The 21,570-nt window shown below is 42.2% G+C and overlaps 1 protein-coding gene across 2 annotated transcripts in view; it reads left to right on the top strand.

Moving 5' to 3' along the window:
* The window catches only part of arhgap40 (Rho GTPase activating protein 40), a 119,087-nt gene that overhangs the window by 69,881 nt on the left and 27,636 nt on the right, over positions 1-21,570 (top strand). For both annotated transcript variants that reach the window (XM_080204783.1, XM_080204782.1), the window contains exons 2-4: positions 5,556-5,749; positions 13,234-13,454; positions 16,776-16,866. In XM_080204783.1, the coding sequence (XP_080060909.1) occupies positions 5,578-5,749; positions 13,234-13,454; positions 16,776-16,866 (484 nt within the window). In that variant the 5' untranslated portion in view covers positions 5,556-5,577. The remainder of the gene's footprint in view (positions 1-5,555; positions 5,750-13,233; positions 13,455-16,775; positions 16,867-21,570) is intronic.

Raw genomic sequence — 21,570 nt, forward strand, 5'->3', positions numbered from 1 at the left:
GCATGATTCATGTTAGTGTACTCTGCAGTGCACAGAGTGTGGGAGATCCATTTTGAAATTCAGGCTGAAGAAACCAGTGGGATTTACTCCAGTGATTATGTGAATTTGACACTGAAAATTGTTTTGGGAGAGCCTCTGAGTGCCCTGACGCCCCTTTCACCTTTATTGAGCAAATTGCCCATTATGCTTTTTGTGTTTATTTCAATTGATTTCCATAAAGTTCTGAAATTTATCCTGTGAGAGCATATGTAATACCGTGCTATTCATTACTACCATGTTCCATGTTATAAATCCTAGTCATGCTCAAATGATGTATATGATCGTTGGTAATCAGGTTTCCACCGAAACATCTAGTATCTTCTTGATAAGATATTTACCATTCCTCTCTCCCACGAACTGCTGCTCCCCACACCACTTCATGGAATTGCTCCAACGCTAATGGACTATTCAGTTAGCTAACCGAATAGAAATCTGTTGCCTGATGGCTTCCTCTGTCCTGTTCCCCGTGGCAACTTGGGACACGTTAACCGTGCATCCTGATAGAAATGCTAATTAGCTATCCCTGATCCCATCTCTTTTTCAGTGCAGCTGTACAAGCTTTTGGCAACACCACATCTAAATTATTGTGTACAGATTGGGTCTCTCGTAAAAAGATACAACTGCTTCAGAAGCACTTAAGAGAAGGTTCACTTGACTCATGCCTAGGAAGAAAGGTTGAACAGGTTGGGCCTATTATCCCTTGGAGATTAGGAGTGGTGATCTTATTGAAACAGAAAAGATCTCGAGGAGACTTGACAGTGTGGATAAGGGATAACAGTGGCCTATTGGTGTTATTACTAGGTTATTAATCCAGATACTCAGCTAATGTTCAGGGGAATGTTTGAATCCCACAGATGGTGGAATTTGAGTTCAATAATAAAAAAAATCAGGAATTAAGAGTCTATTGAAGACCATGAAACCATTGTTGGTTGTCAGAAAAACTCATCTGGTTCACTAATGTTCTTTAAGGAGGGAAATCTGCTGTCCTTGCCTGATCTGGCTTACCTGTGACTCCAAAGCCACAGCAATGTGGTTGACACTCAACTGCCCTCAAAGAGCAACTAGGGATGGGCAATAGATGCTGGCCCAGCCAGCAACGCCCATGTCCCATGAATGAATAACAAAGTACTTGGAGGATGTTTCCTCTTGAGGACGGTGGGGAGTGGATTCTAACTAGTGGACATAGTTTAAAAATAAGAGGTCTCCCTTTTAAGACTAAGATGAGGTGGTTTTTGTTTTTCCTGTCTCATAGGATCATTGATCTATGGAATTTATTTACCCAAAAAGTATTGGTGGCTGGGTCTTTAAGTTCTTTCAAGGCTGCAATGGGTAGATTTTTCACAGACAAGTGAGTTGAGGGATAGGGGGGAGGGGGCAGATAGGAAGATGGAGCTGAGACCGCACTCAGATCAGCTGTGATCTTATTGAATGGTGGAGCAGGCTTGAAGGGGCAAATGGCCGACTCCTGCCCCAACATCCTATATTCCTATCTTCCTTGCATCTTAGAAGTAAATGGACGGTAAATCTGCTGACCTTACCTGGCTGGTTGACATGTGACTCCAGACCCACAGCAATATGGGAGAGTCTTCACTGCCCTCTGATGGCCTAGCAAGCTCAAGTCGAGATGGGCAACAAATGCTGACCTTGACAGTAATGCCCACATCCTATGAAAGAATTTTTTAAAAAGCTGAAGGCAGTGGGTACTGCAAAACTGCTAGGCCCTGACACCATTCCAATAATAGTGCTCAAGACTTGTGCCCCAGAACAGCCATATCCCTAGCCAGGTTGTTCTAGTACAGCTTTAACTTTGGCATCTACTTGTAAATATTGAAAATTGCCCATGTCTGTCCTGTCCGCAAGAAAAGCAGGACAAATCTGGTCCAGACATCAGCCCACTCTTGATCATCAGTGAGATGAAGTTCTAGCAATAACTTGCACACTTGCGCCAATTTGGCCTACTCAGCTCCAAAAGAGCTGAACTCAGGTAAGAGTGACTGCCCAAGGCAATATTTGACTTAGTTTTGCATCAAAACTGAAGTCAGTGAGAATTGAGGGCAAAATTCTCCTTGAAGTCATACATGGCACAAAGGAAGATGGTTGTGGCTGTTTGGAGATCAATCACCTCAGTCTCAGGTTATCCTGCAGGAGTTCCTTAGGGTAGTGTCTTAGGCCCAACCATCATTACCTGTTTCAGTGGCCTTCCTTGCATCATAAGGTCAGAAGTGGGGATGTTTGCAGATGATTGCACAATGTTCAGTGCCATAGGCAACTCCTCAGATGCTGAAGCAGTCCATGTCGATATGCAGCAAGACCTGGACAATACTTAGCCTTGGTCAGGAAACTGGGAAGTAGCATTTGCACAGCACCAATGCCAGACACTCTCCATTTCCAACAAGAGAGAATCTAATTACTTCCCCTCAACATTCAAAGGTGCTGCCTTCACTGAAACCCCATTATCAACATCCTAGGGATTACTATTGACCTGAAGCTAAACCAAACTAGCCATATAAATACTGTGGCTACAAGAGCAGATCTTAGGCTAAGAATCCCTTGGAAAGTAGTTCACCTCCTGGCTCCCCAAAGTCTGTCCACCATCTACAAGTTGCAAGTCAGGAGAGTAATGGAATGTTCTCTATTGCCTGGATGAGTGCAACTGCAACAACACTCAAGAAGCTTGACACTGTCCAGAACAAAGTAGCCCATTTGATTGGCACTCCATTCATTACCTTCACCATTCAATCAACACGTGTGTATATTTATAGAGGGTGGCATGATGGCACAGTGGATAGTACGGCTGCCTCACAGTGCCAGGGACCTGGGTTTGATACCCTGCTTGGATCACTATCTATGTGGAGTTTACATGTTCTCCTCATGTTGTGTGGATTTCCTGTGGTTGCTCTGGTTTCCCCCACAGTCTGAAAGACGTGCCGGTTAAGTGTGTTAACCCGAAAAGGTGCTGGAGTGTGCTGATTGGGGGAGTTTCGCAGTAACTTCATTGCAGTGTAGTGTAAGCCTTAGTTGTGACTAATAAATAAAACTAAAAAAAGATGCACAGCAGTAACTCACCAAGGCTTGTGACTTCTACTAAGTAGAAGAACAAGGGCAGCAGATGGATGACAATACCACCAACTGCAAGTTTCCCTCCAAGCCACTCACCATCCTGACTTGGAAATATGTCACCATTCCCTCACTGTTTTTGGGTCAAACTCTTGGGACTTGCTTCCTAACAGCTCTCTGGATTTACCCATGCACATGGATTGCGGCTGTTACCACCACTTTTCTGAGGGCAGTTAGGGATGCGCAACAATCCCCGCATCCCACGAACAAACAAAGAAAAGGGAGTGGTTAGTAAATAAGATTTGGAAAATGTTTGTGCATTTTCATTTAATTGAGTTTTTCATTTAACAACTGATCTTTCTGCATACTGTTAACTTTCATCTTGAGATGATGAGAGAAGGATATTGGTAGTGGAGAGAATCTGTGCTTCTCCATCACTATGTCTTAGCTTTTCTTCTCCATGTTGAGGGACCCAATTCTGTTGTTGAGGCTTAGTAGCCATCCATATTAATGGCTGCTGGTATGTGTCCTAATTAGGGTGGGAGTGCAGGACTCCCAGTTTCTTTATAATTGCTTGTGAAGAAATCAGAGTGAAGTGCCTTTTTGGAACCACTAATGCATCAGGCAGCACCTTTCATGACCTGAGAATATCTCAAATTACTTTGTAGTCAATGAAGTACTTTTAAGTTTTGTATTTGTTATAGTATGTCACTGCGCCACCCCATCCTGTCAGGTTTGGCACCTGCCTTGTAAGGGTGTGGCCAGGGGAATCCCTCATTATCAGGCTGATGAAATGTCACAGACTTTAAATATTAACCCTGTTAATTTGTCCACTGCTATTTCCAGAATTTTCTGTTCTTATTTTCCACTTCCAGCCAGAATGTAGGAATGCATTAGCTGATAAAGAACTCGAGAATTAAATTATCTGCATATTTCTTTATTTGGTTCAAAAGTAAAAATTAAAATTAGAGGGATGGTGAATTAACTATAGAATAATACTCAAAGTAAGCTGATTTAACCATATCATTACATTAAAATTCACTTTAAGAAGCTCAGCCTGTGCACTCCAGACTTTAACATCTTGTTGTGTGAAAAAGCTTTTCCTCATGTTGTTTTTGCTCCTTCTTCATTTACATTAAATCTGTGCCCTTTTGTTCTCAATCCTTTCATAGGATGGATCTGTTTGTCCATGTCCGCACTGCCCATATCCCCCACGATTTTGACTGCCCCTATCAAATCACCTCTCGGCCGTCTCTTCAAAGAAAACAGTCCCAAGTTCTCCAATCTATCTTCCTGAAATCATTCTTGTGAATCTTTTCTATGCTCTCTCCACTGCCCTCACATCTTTGCTGAAGTGTGGAGCCCAGAACTTAGTGCTCCAGCAGATATTGAACTACTGTCGAGCAATATAACTTGACCTCCTTACTCTGCCACTCAATTCATCCATTAATATAGCCAAAGATGCTGTATCTTATTTGGAATATTGTGAGCATTTTTGGACCCCATATCTAAGGAAGGACATAATGGCCTTGGAGGGGATCCTGAGGAAGGTCACAAGAATGATCCCAGGCATGAAGGGTTTGCATTATGAGGAGTGGTTGAGGAGTCTCGGCCTAGACTCGATGGGGTTTAGAAGGATGAAAGAAACTGTCAGAATATGGAGAGGCCGAGATAGAGTGGATGTGGAGAGGATATTTCCACTAGTGGGAGAGACTAGAACTTGAGGTCACAACCTCAGAGTGAACGGAGATGAAGAGGAACTTGTTCAGCCATAGGGTGGTGAAACTGTGTAACTCATTGCCACAGAGAAGTGTGGAGGCCAGGTCATTGAGTGTCTTTAACACAGAGATTGAAAGGTTCTTGATGAATAAGCGGATCAAGGGTTACGTGGAGAAGGCAGGAGAATGGGGATGAGAATCATATCAGCCATAATTGATTGGCAGAGCAGCCTCGATGGGCCAAATGGTGTAATTCTGCTCCTATATCTTATGGTATGCTTTAGTAAGCATTCTCTCAACCTGCCCTGCCACCTTCACATGTATAGCCAGGTTCCTCTGCTCCTGCTCATTTAGAATTGTTCCCTTTATTTTCTATTGTCGCACCATAGAATTCTATGCAATTCAATGCAGACGCGATGGGCCGAATGGTCTCTTTATGCACTATAGAGATTCTAAGATTTATGCTCTTGGAGAACCATTGCCTTCCTACCAAAATGAATCATTTGAATTTGTCTGCATGGAACGTCATCTGCTACTTGTTAACCCCGCACCTCCCAATCCACCAACTTGCCTATGTCCTTTTGAAGTTTCTACACCAACCTCTTCAGTGTTGACAATACTTCCAAGTTTCATATTATTTGCAAATTATGAATTTGTACCCTATGTACTAAGATCTAGATAAGTGAAAAGGTTGTATGAGTACTTCTGGCTAAAATATGTATTTCTTTTTCTGTGCATTAGGAGGGAGTCAAGTCCTTTAATCATGAACCAGATGCAGTCCCAGCATTTCCAGCAGCAGCTGTCTTCACATTGCTGTAGTTTTCAGGATTCATTAGACAACTTGTCACTGGATGACTTCTGGACTGAAGTGGAGAATATAAAGGAAAGTCGTGGGACTGAGTGCGATGAAAATGCCGATGTGAAAACAACAGACGGTAAGCCACAAGAAAGTCAAAGCATATAATTTATCAAATTTAAGTAGAACCCGTTGCAGTGCAATTCTATGCATAACAGTAATGATATTTGCACCACGTACTTGACTTGTTTAGTGGTTACTCTAGTAACACTCCTTTTACATCTGATGTCACAGACATCAGAACATAAAAACTAGGAGCAAGAGAGGGCCATCTGGCCCTTCGAGCCTCCTCCACCATTCAATAAGATCACGGCTGATCTTTTTGTGGACTCAGCTCCACTTACCTGCCCGCTCACCATAACTCTTAATTCCCTTAATGTTCAAAAGTTTATCTATCCTTGCCTTAAAAACATTCAATGGAATAGCCTTAACTGCTTCAGTGGATAGCGAATTCCACAGATTGACAACCCTTTGTGTGAAGAAGTTCCACTTCAGCTCAGTCCTAAATCTGCTTCCCCTTATTTTGAGGCTATGCCCCTTAGTGCTAGTTTCACCCACCAGTGGAAACAACTTCCCTGCTTCTATCTTATCTATTCCCTTCGTAATCTTATATGTTTCTGTAAGATCTCCCCTCCTCCTTCTGAATTCCAATGAGTGGAGCCCCAGTCTACTCAGTCTCTCCTCATAAGCCAACCCTCTCAACTTGGAATCAACCTAGTGAATCTCCTCTGCGCACCCCCCAGTGCCAGTATATCTTTTCTCAAGTAATGAAACCAAAACTGTACACAGTACTCCAGGTATGGCCTCACCAGCACCTTATACAGCTGCAACATAATCTCACTGTGTTTAAACTCCATCTCTCTAGCAATGAAGGACAAAATTCCATGTACCTTAATTACCTGCTGCACTTGCAAACCAACTCCTTAAGATTCCTGCACGAGGGCACCCAGATCCTTCTGCACAGCAGCATGCTGCAATTTTTTACCATTTAAATAACAGTCCATTTTGTCCATTCCTACCAGAATGGATGACCTCACATTTACCAACATTTGTATTCTATCTGCCAGATCCTCGCCTACTCGCTTAGATTATCTGTGTCCCTTTGCAGACTTTCAGCATCCTCTGCACACTTGGCTCTTCCACCCATCTTAGTGTCATCTGCAAATTTTGACGTACTACACTTGGTCCCCAACTCCAAATCATCTCTATAGATCGTAAACAATTGCGGTCCCAACACTGATCCCTGAGGCATACCATTGATTGCCAAGCAGAAAAACATCCATTTACATCCACTCCGCTTTCTGTTAGCTAACCACTTTATGTTAGTTAACCAGATACTTGCAGAAAATCTGATTAATTGAATATCCAATTGTAAGACAAGATGGCACAGTGGTGAGCACTGTTGCCTCTCAGTGCCAGGGACCCCGGTTCGATTCCCAGCTTGGGTCGCTGTGCAGAGTCTGTACGTTCTCCTCGTGTCTGCGTAGGTGTGCTCCAGTTTCCTCCCACAGTCTGAAATGTGTCCTGGTTAGGTGCACTGGCCATATTAAATTCTCCCTCAGTGTACCTGAACATGTGTGAGAGTGTAGCAACTAGGGGATTTTTACAGTAACTTCTTTGCAGTGTTAATGTAAACCTAATTGTAACACTAAAAAAGCTTTAACTTAAACTTTAAAGCACAAATGGGACTTGTACCATAATGAGAATCCTTTGCGTTTCATTAAGAAGAATTATGAGGTTTAGGCATAGACTCACGGACGATTATTTTCTCATGGACCTGGATTCTGTTTAGATTTCTGCAAAATTCCTGCATATCTTCAGTAGGGTCTGAGTTCCACCTTACACAAAGTCTCAACCCTGACCCAAAGCAATTTTCTCAGTTCAAACTGTTTCATATTTATAGATAGATAGATTCTCTGATTTCTATGAAGAAACTTTCTTGTCGAGGTGAGGGTCAGACAATGGCTGTAGGACATTTCAAAGTTAAAACAGGAAATGTTCTAAATATTCAGCAGGTCAGGCAGAACCTGAGGAGAGAAAAGAGAGTTAAGGTTTCGGGTCAGTAACCTCTCAACAGGACAATTTGAAGGATTATTTCATAATTCTAAATATTTAATTAGCAGTTTCTGATTCCAAAACTAAATCCAGGGAAATAATTTTAATTGTATATGATCTCTGTGCCTAACCTTTGGACAGTTTATCTTGCAGCTCATAATAGAGCAATGGAATCTGTGCAAAAAGCTTATTATTTGGCAGAGCTCCCAATTAAAAATGGAAGAGTGAAATGGGAAACTAAGAAAGGAGACTGACACAGTTGCCAAGGAAACTTAAGAATAAACTGAGAATTGGAAACAGAACTCCTGGTGAAATGATAAAAAAGGGGACAGAGGCATCAGAGCGCAATAGTGAAATTTATTGAGTCCAGTGGTGCAGTACAGGCACGCTGAATCAGACAACGGTTAAACCCAGAAGCAAATGCACAGTTGTTGCAGCTGTTACTTGAAGACAATATTGGTAGATTTACACATCCAGACTACGTTGAGAATGCTCTGCTCAGTTGACGTGTGTGATTTTTACTGAAGATTGTGCCCAAAGAACATGGGCTGGTTGTGCACTGCAGTCAGTTGAGGATTTGATGAGCTGAAATTCTTTGTGAGGAGGTCAGAGTTTTAAAGGATTTTGTAATTGGGTTTGATAACCTATATTTTGAATAGACTGCTGAGACAATTTATAAAATCTGTTTCAGTTGTATCTTCTATTTAATGTATAACTTATATTTTATAATCAATCACAAGTTTAACTTATGTTACTTCTAGGTTTTAGGGTTTGGGTGTTTAGCTAAGATAGTTTGTGTTTGCTTTGTTTGGCTCTTGTACAGTAAGAATTCTTCTACTTCAAGCCACGATATCTTGTGCTATAATTGTTTCAGTAAATAACTTAAGATTTCTTCACAGCAGTATCCTAGACTCAGCTATCTTCAGCTGCTTCACTAATGACCTTACTTCCATCATAAGTTCAGAAATGGGGATGCAATGTTCAGCAACATTCACGGCTCCTTAGATTATGAAGCAGCCCATGTACAAATGCAGCAAGACCTGCATAATATCCAGGCTTGGGCAGACAAGTAACAAGTAACAAGTAACATTTGTGTATTGTACATCTCCAACAAGAGAGAATCTAACCATTTTGCCTTGATATTACCAACACTGGATCCTTCACTATCAACTCAAGGAGCTTGACACCATCCAAAGCAAAGCAGCCCACTTGATTGCCACCCCTTCCATAAACATTTACGACTTGTATCACTGATGCACAGTGGCAACTCTGTGTACTGTCCTGTGCATTGGAACTCACCAAGTTTCCATAGGCAGCGCCTTCTAAACTCATGACTACTACTATCTTAAAGGACAAAGACAGCAAATAGCTGAGAATACCATCACCTGGAAGTTTCCCTCCAAGCCACTCACCATTTTGACTTGGAAGTGTGCCGCTGTTCCTTCAGTGTCGCTGGGTCAAAATCCTGGAAGTCCCTCCCTAACAGCACTGTGGATGTACCTACACCACAAGGATCTCAGTGGTACAAGAAGGCAGCTCACCACCACCACCTAGAGACCAATTAGAGACAGACACTAAATGCTTTTCTAGCCAGCAACGTCCACTTCTGGTAAACGAATACAAGAACAAAATTTGAATTTCTTTCTTTTAAAAAATTGTTACAGGTTTTGTCTAGGGATCGTAACAAAATGAATAACTTGGAAATGACTATGAATGATGCTATTATACGAATGATTGATTAATAGACCCATATCAAATTTCCTTTGCTGCTATTTTAATAGCTTTAGAATATATGGGTTAAAAAAGGCAAGAGGAATTCACCATGAAGGTTTAAAGATTTGTCTGATAATGGGATTCATTGTAATTTTCAGGCTAACTTGCTGTCATCATTGAAGAATATCTGTCATCTTTTTGCAGGTTCAGACAAAACGTATTTACATAGCTATTAGTTTTGATAATATAGGCCTGAATTTCTGAGATTGTGTGGCACTGTGCAAACTAATTCAAAGCAACTGTGATGATGTGCTAAAAATGTCTTACACATTGCTCTTATGGCATTAGTGTGAAGTAGTCCACTGAGGCTCCAATTATAATGTAAACACAAGCTAACACCAGAGTCAGAGCCCAGCTGGATGCTAATGTGAAACAGACCACAGAGGAAATCATATCTCATTTTGTTCAGTCAGCTCCTAATTTTAGATTTTTACCCAACAAGTGTAAGATTGCTGCAAATTGTTCTATGCTAAAGCTAAACTTGTGATTTAAATACACCCTTAGGATCTGTATCCAAGTCAAACCTTAGTTAAAATACCCAAAGTTAAAATTTATTTATAAGTCACAAGTAAGGCTTTCATTAACACTAGAATGAAGTTACTGTGAATGAAGTTACTGTTGCCACAGTCCGGCGTCTATTCGGGTCAATGCACCTAACCGGCATGTCTTTCAGAACGTGGGAAGAAACCGGAGCGCTCAGAGGAAACCCAAGCAGAAATGGAGAAAATGTGCAGACTCCACACAAACAGTGACCTAAGTCGAGAGTCAAACCTGGGTCCTTGGCACTGTGAAGCAGTGGTGCTTATCACTGTGTCACTATGCCACATTAATATGTAATCAAAATTACATATGAAGAATGGCTGAATTCATCGAGGTGTTACAGTGATAGTGATTGATGGAAATAGCAATGATAAGTGCTTTATGCTGCAAATCTTAGTTAGCTATAGTGGAGGCAGTGGCCTTGTGGTATTATCGCTGGATTATTAATCCAGAAACTCAGCTAATGTTCTGGGAACCTGGGCTTGAATTCCGCCATGGAAGGTGGTGGAATTTGAATTCAAAACAAAAATAAGTGAAGTTAAGAATCTACTGATGACTATGAAACCATTGTTGATTGTAAGAAAAACCCATCTAGTTCACTAATGTCCTTTAGGGAAGGAAATCTGCCAGCCTTACCTGGTCTGGCCTACATGTGACTCCTGAGCCACAGCAATGTGGTTGACCTGCAATTGCCCTCAAGACCAATGAGAGATGGGCAATAAATCCTGGCCAGCCAGCAATGCCCATGTCCCACGAATCAATTTAAAGAAAAAGTTTGTGTGACGAGTAGAAAGGTTAGATTACCAATCATATTTTCTACCTTCCTGTTGCTGTGATCAAAAGTCTAATGCTATGGAGGTGATGCAATTTGAGGTGTTTCAAATGATAAAGGGATTTAATAGGAGAGAGAAACATTTTCCCCTGATGAGGGAATCCAGATTAAGATGGTGTGATATTACATCTAGAGCAAGGCCATACAGGAGTGAAATCAAGATTCACTTCTTTTCAGAATTTGTGCTGTAACATTTCCGGCCCAGTCACAGTCTAAGATTTTCATTAAAATGAACAATTTCCCTTGACACAGAAACAATAAAGTTCAAGTTATCTATTCTTGGCTCTGTGCAGACCTTAACCAACTGCATGTTCTTGTATCTGGCCTATCTAGAGTTTCTCTGCAAAGCACTCTCCTGACAAATCAGTAAATGGTGAAGATATATCATCAGGAAATTTCAGTAAATGTGATGCTCAAATTCATGAAGTTAGAGGACAATTGTTTGTAATATTTAATTTAAGGATACTTTTTGCTAAAATCAATTTAAAAAGTAAGTTGAAAGCTTTTTAAAAAAAAGCTTGTTATTCACTGAGAGTCTTGAAGCCATTATCTTTGCATTGAGAATTTCAATTTATCACTGAATTAAGTGGCTACACTTCAAAGATGGGGAGGGGGCCTGGGTGGGATAGGCTGCCAGAGAGTCAGTGCAGACCCGATGGGCCAAATGGTCTGTTCTGCATTATAGGGATTCTATGGTTGAACAAGGACGAGTTTGTAGGTGCACGGACAGTGTAACTTACAAGAAGTGAATGGCGTGCAGAACAAACTCACTGGAACGCCGATATAATGAAATCCTGAGTTCAATCTGAAAGTTGGCACAAAGAATCATGCATGATCCAGTGGCTGCAGTGTGGGCCCACGTTGCGCAACTCTTCCTGATGCATTTCCGGTCAGCAACAGGCTGTGCTGTCCAAAACTGGTCACGGAAATGGCTACGGATGCTGGGTCAGCAGAAATTTTCAGGAGTGGGATCAATAATGAGTGGGATCAATAAATCTTTGTCAGTGTATCAGGGATTATAGAAGAATGGCAAGTAAATGGAATTGAGGTACAGTGGAGCCATGGTCAAATTGAATGTTGGAACAGACTGAAGGTCTTACTGCAGCTCCTATTAAGAATACAAAAGATGCATTTTGCTTTGGTTATGGGCTATTTGTGAACAGCTTTGAATTAATTATTCATTGACAATCAATCGGGTAGTTGACTTTGATGATTCTACAGATTGCCCTGGAATACGATAGAATGCCCTCCATTTGTCTGGTAGAATGCAGCTCTAATAACACTCAAGCTCAACAATATCCACGAGAAACCAGTCTGTTTGCTTGGCACCCCATCTTTACCTTCGACATTCATTCTCCCCTTCGTCCCTGATGCTCAGTGGTGGCAGAGTGTATCATATATGAGGTGCACTGTAGCAAACCCATCACGGCTCCTTTAACAGTAACTTCCAAACCTTCAACCTCTAACAACCTAGAAGAACAAGGACAGCAGATAGATGGAAACATGAAAAACATCTATTGTTTGTCCAAGTACGTAACCCTGAATCTGAACTACATTGCCATTCCTTCACTGTACCTGGAACTCCCTTCTGAACAGCACTGCATCATTACAAAACCAGGTGGCCTTCCGCTGTTCAAAAAGGTGGCTCACCATCACTTTCTTGAAGTCCCTTGCCTCTTAGTTTTCAAAATGTATAGGTTAAATGATAAATGAACGAGGCTAAAGGGATAGGGTGGGGAGAGGGCCTGGGTGCCAGAGAGTCAGTAGAGCCCCACTGGGCCGAATGACCTGTTTCTGCACTGTAGGGATTCCATGATGCCAGTTAGAGATGCATGACAATTGCTGACCTTGTCAATGGCACTCACACCTCACTAAAGAGATTTATAAAAATAACTGTTGTAGTGGTGTTCTGTTTTGTTCTTTTAATGATACTGAAGAATGTTAAATAAGAGGCTAGAATTATAGTCTCTAGATACTAGAATGGCTTATTGCAAAAGAGTAAGCCAAACAAGAGAAATAAAAGCAATGAGTCTCTTAGCCTTCTGCCCATTGGGGACCTAGTAATGGCGGCTGGTCTGGAGCTCGAGAGGTCCTAGCACCGTTCATGATCCCGGTCTGAGGTGAACTCAAGCTTGGAGAAAGATATACAAAGATAGGAAGGTCAGCTTATTATTGTGGTGGAGCTGCATCTGTAGGTTCTCACAGCATGGATGTTGCTGAGTTGACTGGCGAATATGTTAACTCTTTACTTTTGCATATAAATGAGTAGATTCTCATGACTGAATACTGGGCGTAGCCAATATTGAGTTGAAAAGTGTAATCAAATGTTAAAGCTAAATGTGATTTTTTTTTTATGCTTGTAGATGGAGAAGTGGAGGCTGATTGGCTTCAGGATGCTGGGCTTTCCACTCTCATCAAAGAAGGCAGCAGAGATGACGATGAAGTGGTCCTGCTCTCTACTCTAACTCGCACACAGTCTGCAGCTGTACAGCGCCGAGTGGACAACTATACTCTGTCTATGCGGATGAAGAGCAAGCATTCGGTACGAGATGTCAGAGATGTCTTTGCAGGACCGAATTTTTCAGTAAGTGTAAACAGACGTGAAAGTTTATTTAAAAGCTGCCAAGAGCCTAATTTTTGCTTTCCCCATGTTTGATTAGGCTGGGTCAAGTAGAGGTTTAACTTATCAGCAAAGTGGTATTTGCCTTGCTTGCATCTTGCGCCATTTTAACAGTCTTTTTAATGTTGAAAGCCTTCGTTTTGGGAGGCAACGATCTAATTCAAATTCAGCATTTGTTGTCCAGAGACATTGTTTGGGTCCTACATAAGTTTAATGCATGATTGAAGGTTTAATGATTACTGCTGGCCCCACATACCAAACATAGGATTGGTCCCTGACCCTCCCTGATATGGAGCCTGCCTCGTGGAAGAAGAGCTGCCCTACAGAAATTTGATAGTCAATTGCCCATTACCAGGATGGTGGTGGGGTTTCCACCCCTCAGGGACAGGAAGTCATATATCAGAGGCCTGGGACTCTAATTCTAGCAACGCCAGGTGGGCTGGGGTGACAGTCAATCCCCAAAGGAGATTGTCGCTGGAACCAGGCAATCTAAGTTGGAACTGGCTGGAGTCAGCCTGGCACTCCCAAGTGAGAGGGGTGGGGGATGAATTTGAGAGTAAATGGATAAGTGTAATGGTGGCAGGGGGTCCGCAGGAGGTCTTTGGGCACAGAAGACCCACAAAGGAGATCTGTCTCCCTGCTGGATGCTAGCCTGCACAGCTAAAGTTGCCAGACCCCTCCTTATGGGTAAAACAGTGACAAGGGTGGGATGAGGCCCTTAAGTGATCATTAATGAGTCATTTCAGGGCCAGGGTGGACCCAAGCATGGATGGGTCATTCGATTCCTCCACTGTCCCTTGTAAGGTTTCATATTGGTCAGGAGCAGAAAGGTCAGGGACAAAGATTGTCCACTTGATTGTACAAAAACTGCCTCCACCTAGCAGTGGAGAATTAAAATCCGGCCCTTGGTTCTTAGTATTATGCAGAAGCAGGCAAAGAGGCCATTAAATTAAAATGTTATTTTATGTTAATGGGGCAGGCAGAGCAAAAAAAGACTTTGGGGTGTCTCATGGCCTGGGCTTTTTTCGGTGTCGATGGTAGTCATGATGTGGAGATGCCGGCATTGGACTGGGGTAAAAACAGAAAGAAGTCTCACAACACCAGCTTAAAATCCAACAGGTTTATTTGTAGCAAATGCCACAAGCTTTCGGAACAAGCTGTTCCTTTGACATGTGAGTGGGAGTTCCCGGAAGTTCCCACTCACCTGATGAAAGAACTGTTCCGAAAGCTTGTGGCATTTGCTACAAATAAACCTGTTGGACTTTAAGCTGGTGTTGTGAGACTTCTTTCTGGGCTTTTTTCCACATTCTTGATGAGCATTTTCTCCCCTCAACACCCCCAGTGCCCAGTGGCAGCCTCTTTCTGATCATTTTTTCATCCCTCAAGCTCCTCATTGCCAGTTTCAAACAAGGTTTGCAACGAGATTATCATAATTTCAAATGGCCAAGGCCTCATGTTGGTGAGTCCGAGTGAACCTGTCACCCCAACTCTGAATTATCCCCTCACCCCACCACCAAACCCTTGTCCCATGTTACAACCAGGTGTTTCCTATTAAGGTCCACCATATAATATTGTGGCAACAGGCTTCCACTATCTTTTCTTGGTGAAGGTTTTCTTGGGTGCTCCAAAAAGATTTCAGGAAAATCTTAAGAGATTCCAGATCAGTAGTTACAGTGACAATGTTACAAGTAAATTCTTCATGGTTGTGGAATACTCTGCTCTACCTAGTGAGTTCTGCACCAAAGATGAAACTCTCAAAATTTCTCCTTTAATTGTTGTGTTGTCAGATGGAGAATGGTTATTTGGGTGAGCTACTCTCTTTAGAATAGTATCCTAACCACTGCCATCAGCAAAGCATGAACAAAATTAGCTGAAAGAGACTTGAGGGAATGCCCAGAAACCAATAATGGAAGTAGAAAGAAAGAACAATTGTCTCGATGTAACTACCTGGCTTTGATGCATGCCAGGAGTTGAAGTGCAATTTGGCATTTGTTTTATCTTCCTGTGGTTGGGTAAGTGACTTTGGACTTCTGGACCTGATCATCACCAAGCTTGAGGTCTACAAGGCTGCACTGCTACCTAATTTATCATAGAGATGAGAAGATCAGAGACCACACAACAGGTGAGATTCTCTGGCCTTCCAGCCGCATGTTTCCCACCAGTGAGAGGTGGCTCGTTGTTTACTAGTGGTGGGAATGCCCATTGACGTCACCCCATGCAGGCAGGAAACCCATGGGGGAGGGGGCATTGTGCTGCTGGTGGGACTGGAGAATTCCACTGGCATGAGCGGCCAGAGAATTCCCGCCAATATGTTTCGGACAAACATTTCAGCAGTACTATCATGACTGGTTATTAAGCAACAAAAGTTATTTTTATCAAATCAAGGCAATTTGGTATCCTATTCCCACTGACTCCAGTTGCTATGAACAGCTTTTGACTCCTGCTCTTCTTTCCTGTCCTTAAGTCTCCTTGAAATTTGTGGACTGAACTTCTGCAAGTTCATTGCAGCCTGGGCCGCTTCCTGAGCTGTGGTGTTCTAACCTTGCTAACCGTCAATGCTTACATTAACTGTAATTGTGATGAGGAACCATGATTGTCACGTCATAGTCATGACCTAAGTAGCATACCCTTTACATGTAAACAATCCTTCCATGCATGTGATACTATGTAACTCATGCCACTTCCTGAGACATTGCAAATTAACCCTTCACCTGTCAGGAAATCATACAAAAATTCACATAAAAAGAAATTCATAACACGCAAAAAGTATAAAAGATACATTAATTATAATACGGTTCTCATTGCCTATGCCGACTCGAGGTCAAACCAGGCTTAACCAGTTTCTGATTGCCTTAACTAACTGAACCAAAACAGAAATTAGCTGCCCTGAGTTGGTGATCCAGAAACTGTGTTCCTGCCTGCAGAAATGTTTGTAGTTATCAAGAATAGGAAGCTTGATCTGATATGTATTTCCTTATGTGTAATTTGGTATGTTAAGCAGCCAAGCCGTACTTACTGCAAAAATAGATTCTGCAAGAAAGGTGGCAAGGTTCTTTTAACTCTGTAGCTTTTGAACATTATAATTTCAGGTAGATCAGCAGAGGTCTTTGCCTTAAATACATTGCGAAATGACTGGCAGGCGTACACAATGCACTTTTACAGCAGTTTAAATATTTTGTACGTGCTTTACTGGCAGCACAGCATGTGTATTAAGCATAATGCTTTAGTAGTTCTGTTCATTTGCATCAAAGTTCCAATACTTTTTGTGGACTGTGGTCCTTCCAGGAAATGCAGGATAACCAAAGTCCAGTAATTGACGCATTGCAACCCGATCAGCAACTTGGGCATTTGCTGCCAAATGACGAGAAAAGAAAAGGTACGTCTCAACTTCATTTAACCGAAAGTTTGTCTGGAAGGGAGGAATGGCGTAAGCAGAAAGAATTTATTAACTTTAAAGTTGCACAGCATTTTTCTTATCGATGGAAAAAGACAAGTTGTGTTAGACTTGGACCTTTTATATTATGAAAGGAAGTATTGCTGATGCCATTTAATTTTTTCAGATTTCATTGCAGTTGAGCAGATGTTATAATATCGGTGAACCCAGGCCATTGCCAAAACCATTATTGCTTTCCCAGAATGAAAGTGTAACAGCCACCTGAAGGCACAGTGGTTAGCACTGTTGCCTCACAACATCAGGAACCTGGATTTGATTCCTGCCTTGGGTGATAGTCTGTGTGGAGTTTGCACGTTTGCCCTGTGTCTATATGAGTTTCCTCCAGATGTCCCATTTCCTCCCACATTCTAAAGATGTGCAGATCAAGTGGATTGGCCATGCTAAATTGTCCATTCATCTCCCATGATGTGTGATTTAGGGGGATTAGCAGGGCAAGTATGTGAGGTTACAGGGATAGGGTGTGGGTGGATTACTCTATCAGAGAATTGGTGCAGATCTGATGGGCTGAATGATATCTTCTGCACTGTAGGGATTCGATGATTATTTGTTCCCCTCTTTCAAGAATGTTGGGCATGTGGCAGGGTTTGGTGGACTTGGGGGGAGATGCTAATTATTTTACTCTGTGCCTTTCTGTATAGGGTGGTGCAGTTAGGGCCCCAACAGATTGGGGAATTGTCAGTCCAAACGCGCTGTACATTGAATATTTCTTCATTGAGACTCGAATCAGTCCATTATTATTTAATATCACTTATTAATTAATGTTGAGTGCTCTGCTCTGGGCTAACATTGTCTTGAGTGTTTTTATTTTTGTTGGTGGTTTTATAATTTTTATTGATATGATATAAACATAAGCATAGATTTTTATAACTTTCTGCTTCTATGCAATAGAAATACATATTGAGAATTTGAGCATGGAAACCAACATTATTCTTTTTCTGTCAAAATTGATTTTCAGTTATGCATTTCTGCCATATTAAGCTTTGTTAGCTATTTGTTTGTCAAAATTGTTTGAGATATTTGCCAAAATCCTACCGCCCCACCTACTACGGAGCCAGAGCGGACGAGGGGTGGACAATGGAAATGTCCATTGACCTCGGATGGGATTTTCCAGTCTTGCGCTGTAAAATTCCACCAATTTGGATCAGGTCTTTTAATGCCAGTAGTGTGAATGTGGAGGTTTCTGCCACTGTCACACTTTTAAGACCCATTGGAAGTGCTGGTATAGACCAAAGTGCTGCAATTACCCAGGAAATTTAAACTGATTGGCTGATCTGCTCTGTGTGGGGCCTTCCACAGATATCTTTTGTTCTGATTTCAGTGTTGGAGACTTGGGCTAGACACACGTAACTTACCCAATACTTACTCAAGAAATGTTTACACTTTAATGTCATGTGTGGCTCAATGATTAACAACATAACTCAGGAAAATTACCATTACCAGAGAAGTGGTATTGAGCAAATTGTTGGGTCTGCGGGCTGACAAATCCCGTGGTCTGCATGGATTTCATCCTAAGGTCATGAAGGAAGTGGCTAATGAGATAGTTAATGCATTGATTTTAATTTTCAAAAATTCCCTAGATTCAGCAATGGTTTCATGGAAGATAGCAAATGTAACTCCTTTATTCAAAAAGACAGGGAACTAGAAAGCAGGAAACTACAGCTAGTCTAACTTATGTCATAATGTTAGAAGCCATTATTAAAGATGTTTTGGCATGGTAGTTGGGGAAAAAAAATCAAGGCAATTAGGCAGATTCAGTATGGTTTTGTGAAAGAGAAATTTTATTTAACCAATTTATTGGCGTTCTTTGTGGATAAAGGGGAATCTGTGGATGTACTGGACTTAGATTTATAGAAGGGACATTTGAAAAGGTGCCACATCAAAGGCTATTGTGTAAGAGAGTAACATTTCAGCATTGATTGAAAACTGGTTAGCTAATAGGAAACGGAGTTGGCATAAATAGATCTTCATCTGGGCAAGATGTAACGAATGGGGCCTCAACATTTTACAATTTATATAAGTGACTTGGATAAAGGGAATGAAGGTATGGTTGCCTACTTTACTGACAACACAAATTAGGTAGGGAAGTAACTTGTGAAGTGGACATAAGGCAGCTATAAAGAGGCATAAGCTAAGTGAGTGGGCAAAGCTCTGGCAAATGGAGTATAATATGGGCAAATGTGAAATTATCCATTTTGGTAGGAAGAATAAAAAATAAGTCATTATCCAAATGGTGAAAGATTGCAGAACTCTGCAGTGTAGAGGAACCAGAGTGACCTAGTCTTCTTTGACGATCACAGACTGACTATGTCCACATAAAAAACTCTATGCCACTGATCATTTGTTCTCTGGGTCCCTGCATGGCTGATAAGCCCAATTGTAGAGCCGCATCTCCGACTACAAACTTGGCAGATGTTTCCTGGAGGTGGAATTGGTCCTTGGACTCATGATCGCTGGCATTTCTTTTTCAGGCTCCTTTACTGGACCTCCTCTTACCGTCAGGTATTCTCAAAGAATTGCATTCCTTCAATCGGGAGGTCCCTTTTTTCTGAGCTAGGGTGTCCCAGACATTGATGTCTATGTTGCATTTCTTGAGGTAAGCCTTTGAGGTGTCCTTTGAAGCACTTTTGTCTTTTTTTGGATACCTTCCTTGAGCTGGGTGAAGAAGATTTGTTTTGTGAGTCAAGACTCAGGCATTCAAAGTACATGGCCAGCCCAACGGAGTTAATTTTGGATGATCGTGATTTTGATGCTGGAGCCTTTGACTCCTTCAAGGATGATGATGTTAGAATGCCTGCCCACCCAGCTGATGCGGAGCATCCATCTCAGGCAGTGTTGATGGTACTTCTTCAGGGTCTTGAGATGGCATCTGTGTGTACTCCAAGTTTCTGAGCCATACAGAAGAATTGGGAGGAAATTGCCTTGTACATCAGGATCTTAATATTGACATGGATGCCACAGTCATCAGAGATTCTCAGCCTTTGGTATCTGAAGGCTGTTCGCAAGAAATGGATACAATATTCTTTTAGGATGGGAATAGGGGGATACGGTCCCTGGAAGGTTAGAGGATTTTAGTTCAGTCAGGCAGCATGGCCGGTACAGGCTTGGAGGGCCAAAGGGCCTGTTCCTGTGTTGTAATTTTCTTTGTTCTTTGATATCAGTTTACCATGTCAGTATTAGCCCGAGATGAGAGGTTGCTTCCCAAGTAGGGGAAATATTCCATGTTTAGGAGAGCTCCTCCATTGACTCGATGCAGGGAGAGATGGATCTTGTACTGGGGTGGGCTGGTAAAGGACTTGAGTGTTTGTTGATATTGAGACCAATTTTTTGGTATGCTTCTGCGAAGGCATCAAGCGTGACTTAGAGATTCTCTTCCAAGAGAGTGGAGATTCCGTCCACACACTGAACATCAACCACATCAACGGCCTTCATCAACACGACGAATGCTTTCAACTCAATCATTCGGGAAGTGCAACGGAAGACCCGTCTGGCCAGATGAAGTTTATTTATTAGTATCACAAGTAGGCTTACATTAACACTGCAAAGAAGTTCCTGTGAAAATCCCCTAATCGCCACACTACTTGCTCAGGGATACTGAGGGAGAATTTAGTAATGCACCTAACCAGCACATCTTTCAGACTGTGGGAGGAAACTGGAGCACCCAGAAGAAACCCCCATGCAGACACAGGGGAGGGTATGAGACAATGACCCAAACCAGTAATTGAATCCCGATCTCTGGCAAGGTGAGGCAGCAGTGCTAACCTTTGTGCCACAACATCCTCTGACTCGACAGTCCTCACTGATGGAAATATGACAGAGACCTTTGAAGCCAGGACTGGGTTAAACCAGGAATGTGTTATTGCCCACCCTTTTTTCCCATCTTCACCGCCAACACTCTTCACCTCGTCAATAACAAGCTTCCCGGTAGAGTGGACAGTGTCCACAGGATGGATAGAAAACTTTTCAACAACAACTGGTTTACATCCAAGAAGAAAGTGACACTGACATAGAACATATAGAACATAGAACATTACAGCGCAGAACAGGCCCTTCGGCCCACGATGTTGCGCCGACCAGTTAAAAAACAATGACCCACTAACCTAAACCAATCCCTTTTCGTCCATAAACCTATCCACGGATCTCTTAAACGCCCCCAAACTAGGCGCATTTACAACCGCAGCAGGCAGGGCATTCCAATCCCTCACCACCCTCTGGGTAAAGAACCTACCCCTGACATCCGTCCTATAACTACCATCCCTTAATTTAAAGCCATGCCCCCTCGTGCTAGCTTTCTCCATCCGAGGAAAAAGGCTATCACTGTCCACCCTATCTAAACCTCTAATCATCTTATATGTTTCAATAAGATCCCCTCTTAGCCGCCTTCTTTCCAGCGAAAACAACCCCAAATCCCTCAGTCTCTCTTCATAGGACCTCCCCTCCATACCAGGCAACATCCTGGTAAACCTCCTCTGCACCCTCTCCAAAGCCTCCACATCCTCCCTGTAATGTGGGGACCAGAACTGCACACAGTACTCCAAGTGCGGCCGCACCAGAGTTGTGTACAGTTGCAACATGACGCTGCGACTCCTAAATTCAATCCCCCTACCAATAAACGCCAAGACACCGTAT

The sequence above is a fragment of the Carcharhinus amblyrhynchos genome, chromosome 16, assembly GCF_965287045.1.
Source record: "Carcharhinus amblyrhynchos chromosome 16, sCarAmb.v2.hapA, whole genome shotgun sequence".
Lineage (NCBI taxonomy): Eukaryota > Metazoa > Chordata > Chondrichthyes > Carcharhiniformes > Carcharhinidae > Carcharhinus > Carcharhinus amblyrhynchos.